Here is a 16,577-nt window from a genome sequence, read left to right as displayed (position 1 = left end):
GGGAGGGAGAGAGCGAGGGGGAGGGAAAGAGAGAGCGAGGGGGAGGGAAGAGAGAGCGAGGGGGAGGGAAGAGAGAGCGAGGGGGAGGGGGGGAGAGCGAGGGGGAGGGGGGAGAGAGCGAGAGGGAGGGGAGAGAGCGAGAGGGTGGGGAGGAGCGAGAGGTGGGAGGAGAGCGAGGGGAGGGGGGAGAGAGCGAGAGGGAGGGGGGGAGAGAGCGAGCGGGGAGGGGGGAGAGAGCGAGAGGGAGGGGGGAGAGAGCGAGAGGGAGGGGGGAGAGAGCGAGAGGGAGAGAGCGAGAGGGTGGGGAGGAGAGCGAGAGGGAGGGGAGGAGAGCGAGGGGGGAGGGGGAGAGGGAGGGGGGAGGGGGGAGAGGGAGAGGGAGGGGGGAGAGGGAGAGGGAGGGGGAGAGAGCGAGAGGGAGGGGGAGAGAGCGAGAGGGAGAGAGCGAGAGGGTGGGGAGAGAGCGAGAGGGAGGGGGGAGAGAGCGAGAGGGAGGGGGGAGGGAGAGCGAGAGGGAGGGGGGGAGAGAGCGAGAGGGAGGGGGGGAGAGAGCGAGAGTGGAGGGGAGAGAGCGAGAGGGAGGGGGGAGAGAGCGAGAGGGAGGGGGGAGAGAGCGAGAGTGGAGGGGAGAGAGCGAGAGTGGAGGGGGAGAGCGAGGGAGAGAGCGAGAGGGAGAGAGCGAGAGGGTGGGGAGAGAGCGAGAGGGAGAGGGAGCGAGTGGGGAGAGCGAGGGGGGGGAGGGGAGAGGGAGGGAGGGAGGGGGAGGGGGGAGAGCGAGAGGGAGGGGGAGAGAGCGAGAGGGAGGGGGAGAGAGCGAGAGGGTGGGGAGAGAGCGAGAGGGTGGGGAGAGAGCGAGAGGGTGGGGAGGAGAGCGAGAGGGAGGGGGGAGAGAGCGAGAGGGAGGGGGGAGAGAGCGAGAGGGAGGGGGGAGGAGAGCGAGAGTGGAGGGGAGAGAGCGAGAGTGGAGGGGAGAGAGCGAGAGTGGAGGGGGAGAGAGCGAGAGTGAGGGGGGGGGAGAGAGAGCAAAAGAGAGAAAGATAGATAGGGTCTTCCAGGAGTTTACACTGGACAAGAATAGTATGGAGCAATTACTGTGGTGTTTGGCAGATACATTTTTGTAAATATTGGCAGTTTTCCTTTCGCTCTCTTCACTAATTTATGCAAGTTTGATTGTTGAAGCACCTAATAAGCACCCTTGCACTCAAGTGCTAAGCAACTGCAGCCATTTTTCCTTCAATCACAACCCACATATCTAACATTGGACATTACAAAGGGAGTGGGGCAACTGTGAGAACCAGCAATGGGCCAAATGGTCTGATTTCATGTCCTTTGAAAATATATTAAAATATCAACATGCCCATTCTTTCCTGTTACAGTAGCATGTGCTATTTCTCTTAGCAGTAGACCCTTTTAGTGTGGCTGCTTGTTTGGGGTGTAACCTTTGAAGCTGTACTTTCCAACTTCAAACCTGAAAGGAGACGTTCACAACTCCAGGAATTCACCCGTTGCTACGGAAACCAGAGCGGTATTACCGAGGGGTGGCGAGTATAAACAACGCCACTGGGGGAGGCAGCAGAGACAGGTATAATCATGACAGTTAAAACATAAATGGAGAGGTACATGGAAAGACTTAGACTAGACACCACCATGTTCACGTCAGCTTCTATCCCACTATTACAAAATTATTGAACAGTCCCCTAGGACGATAAGATGACCTCATGATCTATCTCATCGTATCCTTGAAACAGTTTTGTCTACCAGCACTGAACTTTCTGTAACTCTGCACTGAGCGGTTGTTTATCCAATGCACTGTTGTAATGAAATGATATGCACAGATGCCACACAAGTTGTTTTTTATCCCATCATATTTTTGAGCTTGTAACAATAATAAACCAAGGCAATTCAATTCCAATGCAGCCAAGTAGGCCTAGCTTAGATAGGCATCTGGGTCAGCAGGGTGCAGTTGGGCCGAAAGGCCTGTTCCCATTCTGTATAACATACTGACTTTGAGTGAATGAGGGCATATATATTTTTTAAATGGCATTAATGAGATTGCTATGCTATTTTAATACCAGAATATTGGTGCATTTGAATGTCTACACCAAGAGCACCTTCCTCCCCATCCTACCATACTTGTTAACCACCTTAGAATTTCTCTTTAAGAAGTTTGTTTTGTGAGAGGATTTTCTTTTCCTATCGAACAATATTGCTACCAAATAATATTCACTCAGAGAGAAAGGAAAGATAAGGAAAATACCAACCGGTCCAGGAGATTTTCTTTTGGAATTCGAACATTGTTAAATTTGAGAATTCCATTATCAACTCCATTCAGACCTAGCATAAGAAGGGAATAGATTGAAAAAAAAAATTCTTGCAATTTAGCAATCCTAACAGTTGATTAATTGTACAATGGGTTGTGAACTTAGCAAACAGATTAAATCAAGGGTTAAAGCAGAGGTTTCCAACCCAGAATCCAGGGACCACTTGGTTAATGGTCCACGACATAAAAAAGGTTGGGAACCCCAGACTAAAGTTTCAGCAAGAATGAAGCATCTGCAGATGCTGGAATATGGAGCAAGAAACAAGATGCTGCAGGAAATCTGCAAAATGGACAGTGGACATTTTGGGTTGAAGTCATTTATCCAAGATATCAACTGTCCATTCACCTCCACAGATGCTGCTTGACCTGCTGGGTTTCTCCAGCATCTTGTTCATTACACTATGGAGGAGTATACGAGGGGTGATTGATAAGTTCGTGGCCTAAGGTAGAAGGAGTCAATTTTAGAAAACCTAGCACATTTACTTTTCAACGTAGTCCCCTCCTACATTTACACACTTAGTCCAGCGGTTGTGGAGCATACGGATCTTGGACCTCCAGAAAGTGTCCATAGCAGGGGTGATTGATAAGTTTGTGGCCTAAGGTAAAAGGAGATGAGTTATACAGCTCTCGTTACATGCACATGCAGTTCAACTCTTTAAGTGATTATGCAGAAAGTTTGAAGTTAATAACTCACCTCCTTCTACCTTAGGCCACGAACTTATCAATCACCCCAATGAATTATTAACTGATGAGCTATTAACTTCAAACTTTCTGCATAATCACTCAGAGTTGAACTGCATGTGCATGTAACGAGAGCTGTATAACTCATCTCCTTCTACCTCAGGCCACAAACTTATCAATCACCCCAATGAATTATTAACTGATGAGCTATTAACTTCAAACTTTCTGCATAATCACTCAAAGAGTTGAACTGCATGTGCATGTAACGAGAGCTGTATAACTCATCTCCTTCTACCTCAGGCCACAAACTTATCAATCACCCCAATGAATTATTAACTGATGAGCTATTAACTTCAAACTTTCTGCATAATCACTCAAAGAGTTGAACTGCATGTGCATGTAACGAGAGCTGTATAACTCATCTCCTTCTACCTCAGGCCACAAACTTATCAATCACCCCTTGTATGATTACTCCAAGTTAACTCTCTACATTTTAGATTTATGCCTCTGATAGATATGACGTGCTCTCCACTCTCAGCGGATCTGTGGCTGTAGAAGCCCCAAGACCTCATTTTGAGGGAATTATCTCCAGTATTCCACCTAAGCTATTCTTAACAGAAGGAGGGGCGAAGGATAAAGAAAAACCCAATAGAACCCATTAAAAACAAAGACTGTCAAACACCCAATGTGCACCAAAAAAAGAACAAATTGTACAAACAAATAACACTCAGGACAAAAGTTCATGAAAGTGAGTCCACAACCACAAAGCCAGTTCATCACTGCAGCCGGTCCAGGAGCTCATTAGTTGTAGGCCAGAGCCTCACTTCAGCACAAAGTACACCTCACAGAGCAGCTAGCCAGCCCATCCTTTGCCTCTGGCCCTGATACCCTGATCTTTTCAATCTGACTGACACTTACATCCATTCGTTCCTTGCTCTCGGGCCCAGGCCCCACCACCTGGATTCAGACTGTATCTGACCTTTGCACTCTGGCCCAGCACTTAAATCAGCCAAACGTTGGTTCACGTCTCACACTCGGGCCTGGGCCTGCCACCTCAATTCGGCCCGTATCCGCCACACCACGATCATATTGCACCTCCGAGACTTTAGTTCACACCGCAAAAATGCCAGGTCATACAGGCAGTTCAAAAGCACAACTCTGAAAGGCGACTGATTGCGGTGATCATCGTCCAGAAAAAAGTGTGATTAATAGAGTAGTTAATAGATTTGTTTGCTGCCAGTAAGACAATTCAGGGAATGTATGAGAAAGAATACTGAAGTAACGTGCTGGAGGAAAGAATTTGTCAATGTTTTGGGTCAAAACCCGGCATCAGGAGTAGTGTTAACAAAAAGCTTTGACCTGAATCATCGACAATTTCTTTCGTGGATGCTGTTTGACCTCCTGAGTTCCTCTAGCCAATTGCTTGCTGCTCCAGGTTCCAGCATCTGCAGTCCCTAGACCAGTGGTTCCCAAGCTGAGTCCGTGGACCCCTTGCCTAATGGTATTGGACAATGGCATTGGAGAGGTTGAGAACCCCTGCTCTAGTGTCTCCAGGGGAACCAGGATAACTAGATTACGACAGATAAAATGAACAATGGAAAATGTTTTCAAATTTTCTCATCAATGACTGTCATAATTCTCTAGTTATGTTTCTCTCCATCACAGATGCTGCCTGACCTGCTGAGTATTTCTAGCATTTTAAAATTCAGAAAGAGCCATTGGCCGCTGACAGAAAGTTAATCGTCATTGCATTGAGCCAAGACCTGCTGCAAAAAAAGAAAAAGAAACTATCTTCAGCCCACTCACCTTCCTTGTGCATCATGTCAATGACGGTGACTCCTGGATACATATTGCCTGCATGATCTCGAATGGGTACAATAAAACAGTGAGGCCCTGATAAACAAAAATATGTATTAATCAGACATCTTGTAAAGCAAACCTTCATTTATTTTTACAGAATTTTAATTTAGGGAACACAGTAAAAATAATCAAAACACCAATATTATCATTCCTTCACTAATTACAGCTGTTTTTCAACTTTTCTTTGGCACCCAAGCTCCTGCAGGTACACGGTAATTACATTTATTGAGCAGCGGAGGGCGCTGCAAACAAGCTTTACAACTAGAAGCAAGTCATAAACACGAGAAAGTCTGCAGATAACACGAAGTACACTGCAGATGCTGTGGTCAAATCAAGACGTACAAAAAGGCTGGATGAACTCAGCTGGTCGGGCAGCATCCGTTGAAAGGAGCAGTCAACGTTTCGGGCCAAGACCCTTCGTTAGGACAACCTGACAAAGGTTCTCGGCCAGAAACGTTGACTGCTCCTTTCGAACGGATGCTGCCCGACCTGCTGAGTTCATCCAGCCTTTTTGTACGTCTAAAATCTGCAGATGCTGGAAATCCAAGCAAAACACACACACAAAATGCTGGAGGAACTCAGCAGGCCAGGCAGCATCTATGGAAAAAGAGTACAGAAGATTCCTGATGAAAGGTCTCCGCCTGATAGGTCAACTGTACTCTTTTCCATGCAGCCTGACCTGCTGAGTTCCTCCAGCATTGTGTGTGAGTGTGGGTGTGTGTGTGTGAGTGTGTGAGTGTGTGAGTGTGTGAGTGTGTGAGTGTGTGAGTGTGTGAGTGTGTGAGTGTGTGAGTGTGTGAGTGTGTGAGTGTGTGTGTGTGTGTGTGTGTGTGAGTATGAGTGTGAGTGTGAGTGTGAGTGTGTGTGTGTGTGTGTGTGTGAGTGTGAGTGTGAGTGTGAGTGTGTGAGTGTGAGTGTGTGAGTGTGAGTGTTTGAGTGTGAGTGTGAGTGTGTGTGTGTGTGTGTGTGTGTGTGCACGAGAGAGAGAGTAGAAGTAAGCATTTATCCTCACTAAGAATAAGAAATATTTGTGCACAATACAAATATTTTAAAATTATACTTATCTATATAATAGTTATCTACGTTGATATTTACAATTGTAATAATCCTTTATATGTGTGGCAACTACATCAGATGCTAAATGGAACAGAAATGGTATTTGGGGAGCAATATTTTCTGACTAATCACAGCTGCGGAACAAGGAAAAGAATTCGCCTGGATGGAAGTCTCAAGTGATAGGAGGCACTTCTGAAAGAGGGACTGAAGCCTGGAATCAGTTCTGGGACAGGTCACCCAAAACAGAGGAAGCAAGGGATGTCGTGATAAAGGTATACAGAGGGGAAAATAGAAAGTTTTTTGTAAGAAGAGGAGAGAGCTAGAAGGTTTAAGGGATCTGAGAGGGAAATCTTTTACACAGTGGGTGGCTGAAATCTGGAATGGGGTGCCTGAGGAAGTGCTGGAGGCAGGTGAGTCAAAATGTGCATTGGCACAGTAAGGGATAAGTACGATGGAAAGCTTGCTGCAGCTAAATCACTGACAACATATCATCATTCTGTGCCGTGTCATGTGGCATGGGCGATCACGGTCTTTCTATGACCATGATTGTTCTCGGCAAAATTTTCTACAGAAGTGGTTTCCCACCGCCTTCTTCTGGGTAATGTCTGGACAGGTGACCCCACCCATTACCAATACTCTTCAGAGATTGTCTGCCTGGTGTCAGTGGTCACATAACCAGGACTTGTGATATGCACCGGCTGCTCATAAGACCATCCACCACCTGCTCCCTTGGCTTCACGAGACCCTGATCCAGGGGGTGGGGGGAGGAGGGGGGGGTAAGGAGGTACTACACCTTGCCCAAGGGTGACCTGCAAGCTAGCGGAGGCACGGAGTGCCTTACACCTCCTTTGGTGGAGACACATCTCAAACCCATTCAGACAACCCAATCAGACAACATTCACAATATAAATTATACAGGGAAACAGGGAAGAGAAAAACTGTGCAAAACACAATATTAGTGCAAAAATAATCACAACAGGACATTCAGAAGCACCTAGACATGCACTTACACTACCAAGACATAGAAATCGTTTGACCAGATGAATGTAAGCAAGATTATAGATGGGTTCAAAGGTCAGCTAATACATAGTAGGCTGAAGAGTCTGTTTCTATACTGGACGTCTCTGTGAATCTATGACAGTAAATTCACAGATAACGTCCAGCTGCAATAGGGAGATGGTGGTAATGTGGTTTCTAACACAGAATAAATGGAAGCCTCAGCCAAACGTATCCTTTGCTTTGAGGTCACACACACGCACACGCACGTGGGATTTAAGAAGTCACTCAAAAGATACATTAAAAAGTCCTAATGTGCAAGATTTAGACTGGATTGCAGTACAACCTTTCCTCCTGGGGATTGCCTTTAACTAGAGGAAGGAAGTTGCAGTAATTAAATAAAACGAACAATTGCTATTTCTGAGTCAGAAACTGAAGATTGTTCACAGTCATACTTACAAGGCCCTGGTTTAAAAATATTTCATAACAGGCTCCCAATAATCAGGTGATGCTATCTTGACTCCAAAATACAAAGTTGGATAAACAATTTAAAATACGATTAAAAGTTAAAATGCCCCTTTATTGCTCAGGAAGGGGGATGTACTTCACAAGTGCCAATATACAAGTGACTCACACAAAATGCTGGAGGAACCCAGCAAGTGAGACGGTACCAATGAAGGGGGAGAAAGGATTGCCAGCATCCTGTTCCAGTATGCAAGTGTCTGGGTTTTCAGTTTGATTGATCCAATACAACCAGCGGCACATCACCAGTTATCTGAATGGCAGAGCAGGCATCAGGGACAAAAGGCCTATTCACTACTGTTGGCCAGACCAGTCAAGGACTTGCCATCTGCTTTCCTGAAGGATGCAGGAATGAAAAGCTGTTTTAGAGAAAAGCTACTTGACCAAGAAAGGAGAATTAAAATGAACTGCTAGGATGTAAGTACTTAATTCAAATTGTTCATTGTGTTTAGAGTAGCTTTGACAGCAGGACATACGATTTTGTCAGTTTAATAGTAATCAATCATGGACAGATATTACCAATCAAACAACAACACACACAGAATGCTGGTGGAACACAGCCGGCCAGGCAGCATCTATAAGGAGAAGCACTGTCGACGTTTCGGGCCGAGACCCTTCGTCAGGACTAACTGAAAGGAAAAAGATTTGAAAGTAGTGGGGGGAGGGGGAAATGCGAAATGATAGGAGAAGACCGGAGGGGGTGGGATGAAGCTAAGAGCTGGAAAGGTGATTGGTGAAAGTGATACAGAGCTGGAGAAGGGAAAGGATCATGGGACGGGAGGCCTCGGGAGAAAGAAAGACGGGGGGAGCACCAGAGGGAGACGGAGAACAGGCAGAGTGATGGGCAGAGAGAGAGAAAAAAAAACAAACAACTAAATATGTCAGGGATGGGGTAAGAAGGGGAGGAGGGGAAGTTAGAGAAGTCAATGCTCATGCCATCAGGTTGGAGGCTACCCAGCCGGTATATAAGGTGTTCCTCCAACCTGAGTGTGGCTTCATCTTGACAGTAGAGGCGGCCATGGATAGACATATCAAAATGGGAATGGGACGTGGAATTAAAATGTGTGGCCAAGGCCACATTGGGAGCACCGGACGCAGTATACCACACCAGCCGACTCACAGGTGAAGTGTCGCCTCACCTGGAAGGACTGTCTGGGGCCCTGAATGGTGGTGAGGGAGGAAGTGTAAGGGCAGGTGTAGCACTTGTTCCGCTTACAAGGATAAGTGCCAGGAGGGAGATCGGTGGGAAGGGATGGGGGGGGGGGGGGGGGACACGAGTGGACAAGGGAGCGATCCCTGCAGAAAGCAGAAGGGGGGGGAAGGGAAAGATGTTCTTGGTAGTGGGATCCCATTGGAGGTGGCGGAAGTTACGGAGAATTATACGTTGGACCTGGAGACTGGTGGGGTGGTAGGTGAGGACAAGGGGAACCCTATCCTGAGTGGGGTGGCGGGCGGATGGGGTGAGGGCAGATATGCGGGAAATAAGAGAGAAGCGTTTGAGAGCAGAGCAGAGCAGTGGAAGAAGGGAAGCCTCTTTGTTTAAAAAAGGAAGATATCTCCTTCATCCTGGAATGAAAAGTCTAATCCTGAGAGCAGATGCGGTGGAGATGGAGGAATTGTGAGAAGGGGATGGCATTTTTGCAAGAGACAGAGTGGGAAGAGGAATAGCCCAGGTAGCTGTGAGAGTCTGTAGGCTTATAGTAGATAAGCTGTCTCCAGAGATGGAGACAGCAAGATCAAGAAAGGGGAGGGAGGTGTCGGAAATGGACCAGGTAAATTTGAGGGCAGGGTGAAAGTTGAAGGCAAAGTTAATGAAGTCAACGAGCTCAGCATGCGTGCAGGAGGCAGCGCCAATGCAGTCGTCGATGTAGCGAAGGAAAAGAGGGGGACGGATACCGGTATAGACTTGGAACATGGACTGTACCACAAAGCCAACAAAAAGGCAAGGATAACTGGGACCCATGCGGGTGCCCATGGCTACACCCTTGGTTTGGAGGAAGTGGGAGGAGCCAAAGGAGAAATTATTGAGACGAAGAATAATTCCACTAGACAGAGGAGAGTGGTGGTAGAGGGGAATTGGTTAGGTCTGGAATCCAAAAAGAAGCGAAGAGCTTTGAGACCATCCGGGTGGGGGATGGAGGTATATCGGGAATGGACGTCTATGGTGAAAATAAGGCGGTGGGGGCCAGGGAACTTAAAATCATTGAAAAAATTCAAAGCGTGAGAAGTGTCACGAACATAGGTGGGAAGTGATTGAACAAGGGGGGATAAAATAGTGTCAAGGTATGCAGAAATGAGTTTGGTGGGGCAGGAGCAAGCTGAGACAATATGTCTACCTGGACAGGCAGGTTTGTGGATCTTGGGTAAGAGGTAGAAACAGGAAGTGTGGGGTGTGGGAACTATGAGGTTGGTGGCAGTGGATGGGAGATCCCCAGAGCTGATAAGGTTGGTGATGGTATAGGAGACAGTGGCCTGGTGCTCCTTAGTGGGGTCATGATCAAGGGGTAAATAAGAGGAGGTATCAGAGAGTTGTCGCTGTGCCTCGGCCAGGTAGAGGTCAGTATGCCAGACAACAACAGCTCCCCCCTTATCAGCGGGTTTTATAGTGAGGTTGGGATTGGTGCGGAGGGAGCGAAGAGCAGAGCGTTCGTAAAGAGTTAGGTTGGAATTGGAACAGGGTGTGGTGAAGTCGAGACGGTTAATGTCCCGTCGGCAATTAGCGATAAAGAGATCCAGAGCAGGCAGAAGACTAGAGTGGGGTGTCCATGAAGAGGAGGAGGGTTGAAGACGGGAGAAGGGGTCATCGGTGGGGGTAGGAGAGTCCTTGCCGAAGAAGTAAGCTCGAAGACGAAGACGGCGGAAGAAGAGTTCAGCGTCATGGCGTACGCGGAACTCGCTGAGGTGTAGGCGAAGGGGGACAAAGCTGAGCCCCTTACTGAGGACAGGGCGCTCTGCCTCAGAGAGTTGAAGGTCGGAGGGAATGGTAAAGACCCGGCACGGAAGAGAGATGGGATCAGAGGGGGGAGGGAGGCTGGAGGTGTCAGTGGAGAGGGGAGGGTTGGAGTGAGAGGAAGATGGAGCCTGAGGGCCCAGGAGCTGACGATGGGATCTGAGGGAGAGGGGATTGCAGAGTGGTGGTGGGGGAAGGGGAGACGGGAGTCACAACCGCAGCATGTGAAGACCCGGCCTGGAGTTCAAGGCTGGAGTCGCAGTCGGTGGTTGTGCAATCGCTTTGAAGCTGCCCATGGTCGTTGGAATCCACGGTGATGGTGCTGGAGTCCGGGTTTTGAATATGCCCTGGGTGCTGGGGCAGCCAAGATCAACGGCCGGGCCCAGGGACGCGATACGAAGTCCATGCTCTGGAGTCTGCAGATGGAAGATCTTGCAATCCTTGTAGGACGTGATAAAGTCAAAGAGAGTGTGATTGCACGCATGGATCCGATGGAGGATGAAATAACGGACAGGTCCATTGCAAATGGAGAAAAAGGTGTCCCGGAGGCGTGGAAGTGATTGTGATAGGGACGCCAGGTACCTTCTCATGGCAGAGAGTGTCGCCCTCAGAGCTCGACGGGAGAAACAACGGGAGGCAGAGTCAATTAAATGTGAGTACCTGGGATCCTCAGAAGGTCCAAATTGAGAAGCTCGAAAACGGATCCTGAAGCCAACTGGAGTCAGTTGGCGGCGGAGACACGTTCCAAGGAAGGATATATGGCTGTAATAGCGGGCCTGGGTCAAAATATGATCGAAAAGTTGAAGGGATGATGGAATTATAGATTATATGGCTGTAAATCAAAACTTGCTTGGCAATGTGGCAGAGACCACAGGATAAGGAAGTGGAAAGTACTCAGAAAAGTCAACTAATATCAGCTCCCATGATGATAATTTTGAACAATTTAAGATGGGATTTAAAATAGGACACCAAAGTTCTGTGCTAAAACCAAAACTACAAACATTAGGAGCAAGTGTGCAGTCCCACTGGACGTAGTATAAAGATGCTGCAGTCGTAGAACTGTTTCTAATCATCCATCATAGGTATCCTTGTAGGTTTCTGACTCTGTTAACGAAAGGCCAGGCAGCAGGAACTGATTCGCAACCTCGTCACTTTCCCACCACATGCGCTGACAACTGACGGTGAAATAAACTCTATGTACTAAACACGAAAATCTAATTAGTCTTCAGTCTGTTTTTTTTTCACCATTACAAAGTAGATGTGATACAGAAACAAGATTTTCACAAACCTAGCAGTTCTTCATTGACAATCAGCTGTGCAAATACAGCAGCGTAGTTCCCCTTCATTGCATTCCCAATGTACATCTTTTCTGCATCTTCACACGGTGTGTGAATAATAAATTCCTGGAAGGTGCAAGAAATTTTTATTATATTATTATTTTCCATCTCTTTTGCTGATTTCACAGTTTTCTTTTATTTTTTTTTAAAAAAGTGTGTGGTTACACTCTGCCATCTTATTAATCTGGCTATCATTTACATATTGGCATCATCCAAAAGACACTCTAACCATAGACACAAACACTGACGTCCTTCAGGAATCACTGGACAGGGATCAAGGGTGGGAGTACCAGCCAGGGCAGACACTAAGTTTAACACCATCACTCCCATTCCTGCCCAAGCTCAAGACTGCAGGGAGCACTTGCTCAGTTTTTCATGAATTAATTCACTGCGGCACAGTGAGCACTTCACAACAACAGGCAAATTGCTGTTGTATACTAGAACATAGAACAGCGCAGGAACAGGCCCTTCTGCCCATAATGTCCCTGCTGACCATAATACCAAATTAAATTGCACATCTGCCCGTACATGGGACTTTCCCCCCCACTGAAGTGTAATTGATAAATTGGTTTATTATTGGTCACAAGTTCAAAGCAATGAGAAAAGCTTTCTTTTGCATTCCATTTGTTCTTTAAAGGAGCACAAAAATAGTGTACGAGACATAGATAGGGTGAATGTGCAGAGCTCCCCCACCCCATCCGAGAACATAAGAACCAGGAGCAGGAGTAGGCCATTTGGCCCATCGAGCCTGCTCCGCCATTCAATAAGATCATGGCTGATCTGACCATCTCCACCTACCTGCCTTTTCCCCATATCCCTTAATTCCCCTACTATTCCCCAAACTGGTCTTAAATATATTTACTGAGGTAGCCTCCACTGCCTCATTGGGCAGTGAATCCCACAGATTCACCACTCGTTGGGAAAAAGCAGTTCCTCTTCGTCTCCATCCCAAACGTACTGAACTACAAGGGTGTCATTTTAAGATGAGCGGGGAGAGATTTAATAGGAACCTTGAGCGGCAACATTTTCACCCAGAGGCTGGTCAGCTTGTCAAGTAAGCTACCTGGGAAAGTGTGGTTGAGACAGGCACTCTAACAACATTTAAAACCGGAATCGGGTTTAATATCACCAGCACATGTCATGAAAACTGTTGGCTTTGCGGCAGCGGTACAATGCGATACGTAACAAGGAAAAAGACTGAATTACAGTAAGAATATATAATTTTTAGTTAATAGTGCAAAAATAGAAATAAAAAAAGTAGTGAGGTAGTGTTCACGGGTTCAATATCCATTTAGGAATCGGATGGCAGAGGGGAAGAAGCTGTTCCTGAATCGCTGAGTGTGTGCCTTCCGGCTTCTGTACCTCTTTCCTGATGGTTGGAGAAGAGGAGAGGACATGTCCTAGGTGATGGAGGCCTTAATGATAGATGCCATCATTTTGAGGCATCGCTCCATGAAGATGTCCTGGACACTACAGAGGCTAGGCCCATGATGTTTATAATTCTCTACAGCTTATTTCAATCCTGTGCAGTAGACAGCACTGCCCACTCATACCAGATATGATGCAGCCAGTAAGAATGCTCGCCACAGTACACCTGTGGAAATTAGCGAATGTTCTTGGTGACATACCGAATCTCTTCAAACTCCTGATGAAATATATCCGCTGTTGTGCCTTCTTTGCAGCTGCATTGATGTGTTGGGTCCAGGTTAGATCCTCAAGAGTTATTAACACCCAGGAACTTAGATAGATAGATAGATACTTTATTCATCCCCATGGGGAAATTCAACATTTTTTCCAATGTCCCATACACTTGAAATTGCTCACTCTTTCAACTTCTGATCCCTCTATCAGGACTGGTGTGTGTTCCTTTGTCTTACCCTTTCTGAAGGCCACAATCATTCTTGGGTCTTACTGACACTGAGTGCAAGGTCGTTGCTGCAACACCACTCAACCAGCTGGTATAGCTCTCTCCTGTATGCCCTCTCGTCACCATGTGAAATTCTGCTGACAATGGTTGTCAGCAAATTTATAGGTGGCATTTGAGTTGGTGCTTAGCCACACAGACATGGGTGTATACAGAGTAGAAGAGTGGGCTAAGCACACATCCCTGAGGTGAGCCATTGTTGATTGTCAGCGAGGTGGAGATGGTCTTTCCAATCCACACAGATTATGGTCTTCCTGATGGGAAGTCAAGGATCCAGCTGCAGAGGGAGGTACAAAGGCCCAGGATCTGGGGCTTTTCAATCAGAACTGTAGGAGCCATTGTGTTAAAAGCAGGGCTATAGTCGATAAACAGCAACCTCTCACAAGGTATATGTATTGTCCAGGTGATCCAAGGCTGCATGGAGAACCAAAGAGATCACATCCACCATAAGCATAGAAGGTACTTAGGCAAGTACGTGGAGAGAAAAGGTTTAAAGTTTAAACCTTCTAAACTTTAGAAGGATTTGGGCCAAATGTGCGCCAATAGGACTAGCATAGACAGAAATCTTGGTCAGCATGGACCAAATGGGCCGAAGTGCCTTTTACTGTCCTGCATTGCTTTATAGTCTATATCCCTCATATGGCCACAAAATAAAGTTATTGAGACATTTGAATTTTCTCCTCAGTAAGCAGAGAGCATGGCCACTCAGGTCATGCTCCCTTCTCACTGAGAGATGGTACAGGAGCCTCGGGACCCTCACCACCAGGTCCAGGAACAGTTATTACCCCTCAACCATCAGGCTCTTAAACCAGAGGGGACAACTTCACTTGCCTCATCACTGAAATGTCCCCACAACTCATGGACTCACTTTCGTAGACTCTTCATCTCATGCTCCGATATCTATTGCTTATTTATGTGTTATTACTTCTACTTTTTTCTTTTGTATTTGCACAGTTTGTTGGTCTCCTGCACACTGGCTGTCTGTCCTGTTGGGAGTGGTCTTTCACTGATTCTATTGCGTTTCTTAGATTTACTGAGTATGCCCGCAAGAAAACGAATCTCAAGAGTTGTACATGGTGGTATGCGTGTACTTGGTTAATAACTTTACTTTGAACTTCTAAACACAGTATTTTCAACAAGCCTGTCATTTTCTAGAAATGACAGCCGGTGACTTCAGTAAATCTGCAACCACAGGACGAAACCACTCTGCCGCCACTGTTGCAAACTGATGACTTGTTCCTCTTCCCCAAGTGAGCCTAGACATTACTTCAACCTAGAGAGGCGATCAGTTCCCTGGGTATGACTTGGTTCAGACAATAGTGAAAAATTATAGAGCCAAGCGGTTTTTGGTCATTCCTTTAAGAAACTTTAATCCTTCCAGATGATTTTGCATGACAGCTGATGCACCCGTTTAATGTTTCAAAGCAGTTACGTTACAGTCAAACCCTGTTACGTGATCATGCAAGGCAGCATAGTGGCGAACGCTTTGCTATTACCTCTAGGGGTGTTGGAGTTCGGAGCTCGATCTTGGTGTCCTCAGTAAGGAGTTTGTACATCCTCCCTGCGGAGAAATAGGGTTTTCTCCAAGTGCTCTAGTCCCCCCCCCCCCCCCCAGTCCAAAGACGTACTGATCTTTGTAAATTGTTCCATGATTAAGCTAGGGTTAAACTCAGGGTTGCTGGACAGTGCAGCTCAAAGGGCCTATCCTGCACGTTATCTCTAATTATAAAAATTAAATATATTTCTCAGATCATTGGATGTTGCACTAACGTAACTTTAATTGCCTTTTTAGAAGATTTATTTCCAGTGAGTGAGGTAATTGAAAAGGGAGTGCAGGAATAGAGCCCCCACTGAATGAAGGGAGCAAGAGCACTGGGGGCTCCAGTGATTGGAAACATTAACTGGTGAGCCGGACGCTGATCTATCAAGATAACTGAATGGTCAGATGGTGGAGTTTCAGTGTAATTAGGTGAGAGACTGACTGATAATGCCAGGGCTGCATCCTTTATAGGACGGTTCGCTCTGCTGGTCAGCGCATACTGTTAATAACGCCAAGGTCATGGTTCGATCCCCGTACTGTCCAAGCGTTTCCTTCAGCCGCTGCTCTCAGGCAAGCACAACTCCACCAACCGACTACAGGCAGGGGTCTGCAGATGCCTTTGTAGAAAGTGTATCCACTTTCTTTCCCTGCTATCCTCCACCCACACAATCAAGCTGAGAACAACAAGAGCAAGGGCTTGAGATTGTGGGTGGGGTGGCGGAGAACCCTGGGCTTGACACAGATGGACTTAGTATCAGGGCAAAGGTGGCTGGCAGCAAGTTACAGTTAATAAAAAACTGAAGCCACTGGACTGCCAAGTGGATAAACGTGGCATCAGAACTGCCAAATCTCAGAAGCTAAGCAGGCTCAGGCCTGGCTGGGACTTGCACGGGAGACCAGCAAGTTCCATAGACTTTAGAGCCACTCTCCCTTGCCCTTTCTGGCACATAACGCCCACACTCACACATCCCGCCCAACAAATCAGCTAGCTTTTATACACTCCTTAAGACATAGGAGCAGAAGTAGGCCATTCGGCCCATCGAGTCTGCTCCACCATTCAAGATCATGGGCTGATCTCACTCAATCCTTCACCGATTTGTAAGTATTGTTCATCAGTGTGCATCTCTGAGAGGGAATTGCAGGTACGCTAGTTTCCTACATAAAAAAAGGTCCATACGTCATTCAGTTGCTTACCTGGGATACAGAGTCGTACGTTGCTTGAGTCTGGATGCCTCTCACGTTACTGCCGTGACCACGTTCAGTCATCGCAAACATTCCGGTGAACTTTAAGTCCTGAGGTGATTGAGGGGAACAGTCATGAATAAAAGGCAGTTGACTTCTCTCCAAACCTTTCCTTACCTGGTTATGTAACCCATGGTCCAACAGAGGAA

General features: G+C 46.9%; 1 protein-coding gene across 1 annotated transcript in view; it reads right to left on the bottom strand.

Annotated features, from left to right (window-relative positions):
- Positions 1-2,227: 2,227 nt before the first annotated feature.
- Positions 2,228-16,577, bottom strand: part of LOC140732652 (acyl-coenzyme A oxidase-like protein) — a 34,851-nt gene continuing 20,501 nt past the window's right edge. Inside the window, exons 5-8 of the mRNA XM_073055345.1 lie at positions 16,381-16,479; positions 11,674-11,788; positions 4,808-4,894; positions 2,228-2,334 (exon numbers count right to left, since the gene is read on the bottom strand). Coding sequence (XP_072911446.1) covers positions 2,228-2,334; positions 4,808-4,894; positions 11,674-11,788; positions 16,381-16,479 — 408 coding nt within the window. The remainder of the gene's footprint in view (positions 2,335-4,807; positions 4,895-11,673; positions 11,789-16,380; positions 16,480-16,577) is intronic.

This window comes from Hemitrygon akajei, chromosome 9 (assembly GCF_048418815.1).
Source record: "Hemitrygon akajei chromosome 9, sHemAka1.3, whole genome shotgun sequence".
Lineage (NCBI taxonomy): Eukaryota > Metazoa > Chordata > Chondrichthyes > Myliobatiformes > Dasyatidae > Hemitrygon > Hemitrygon akajei.
Note: the sequence above shows the minus strand (reverse complement) of the source record. Positions and strands in the feature narration are given on the sequence as shown.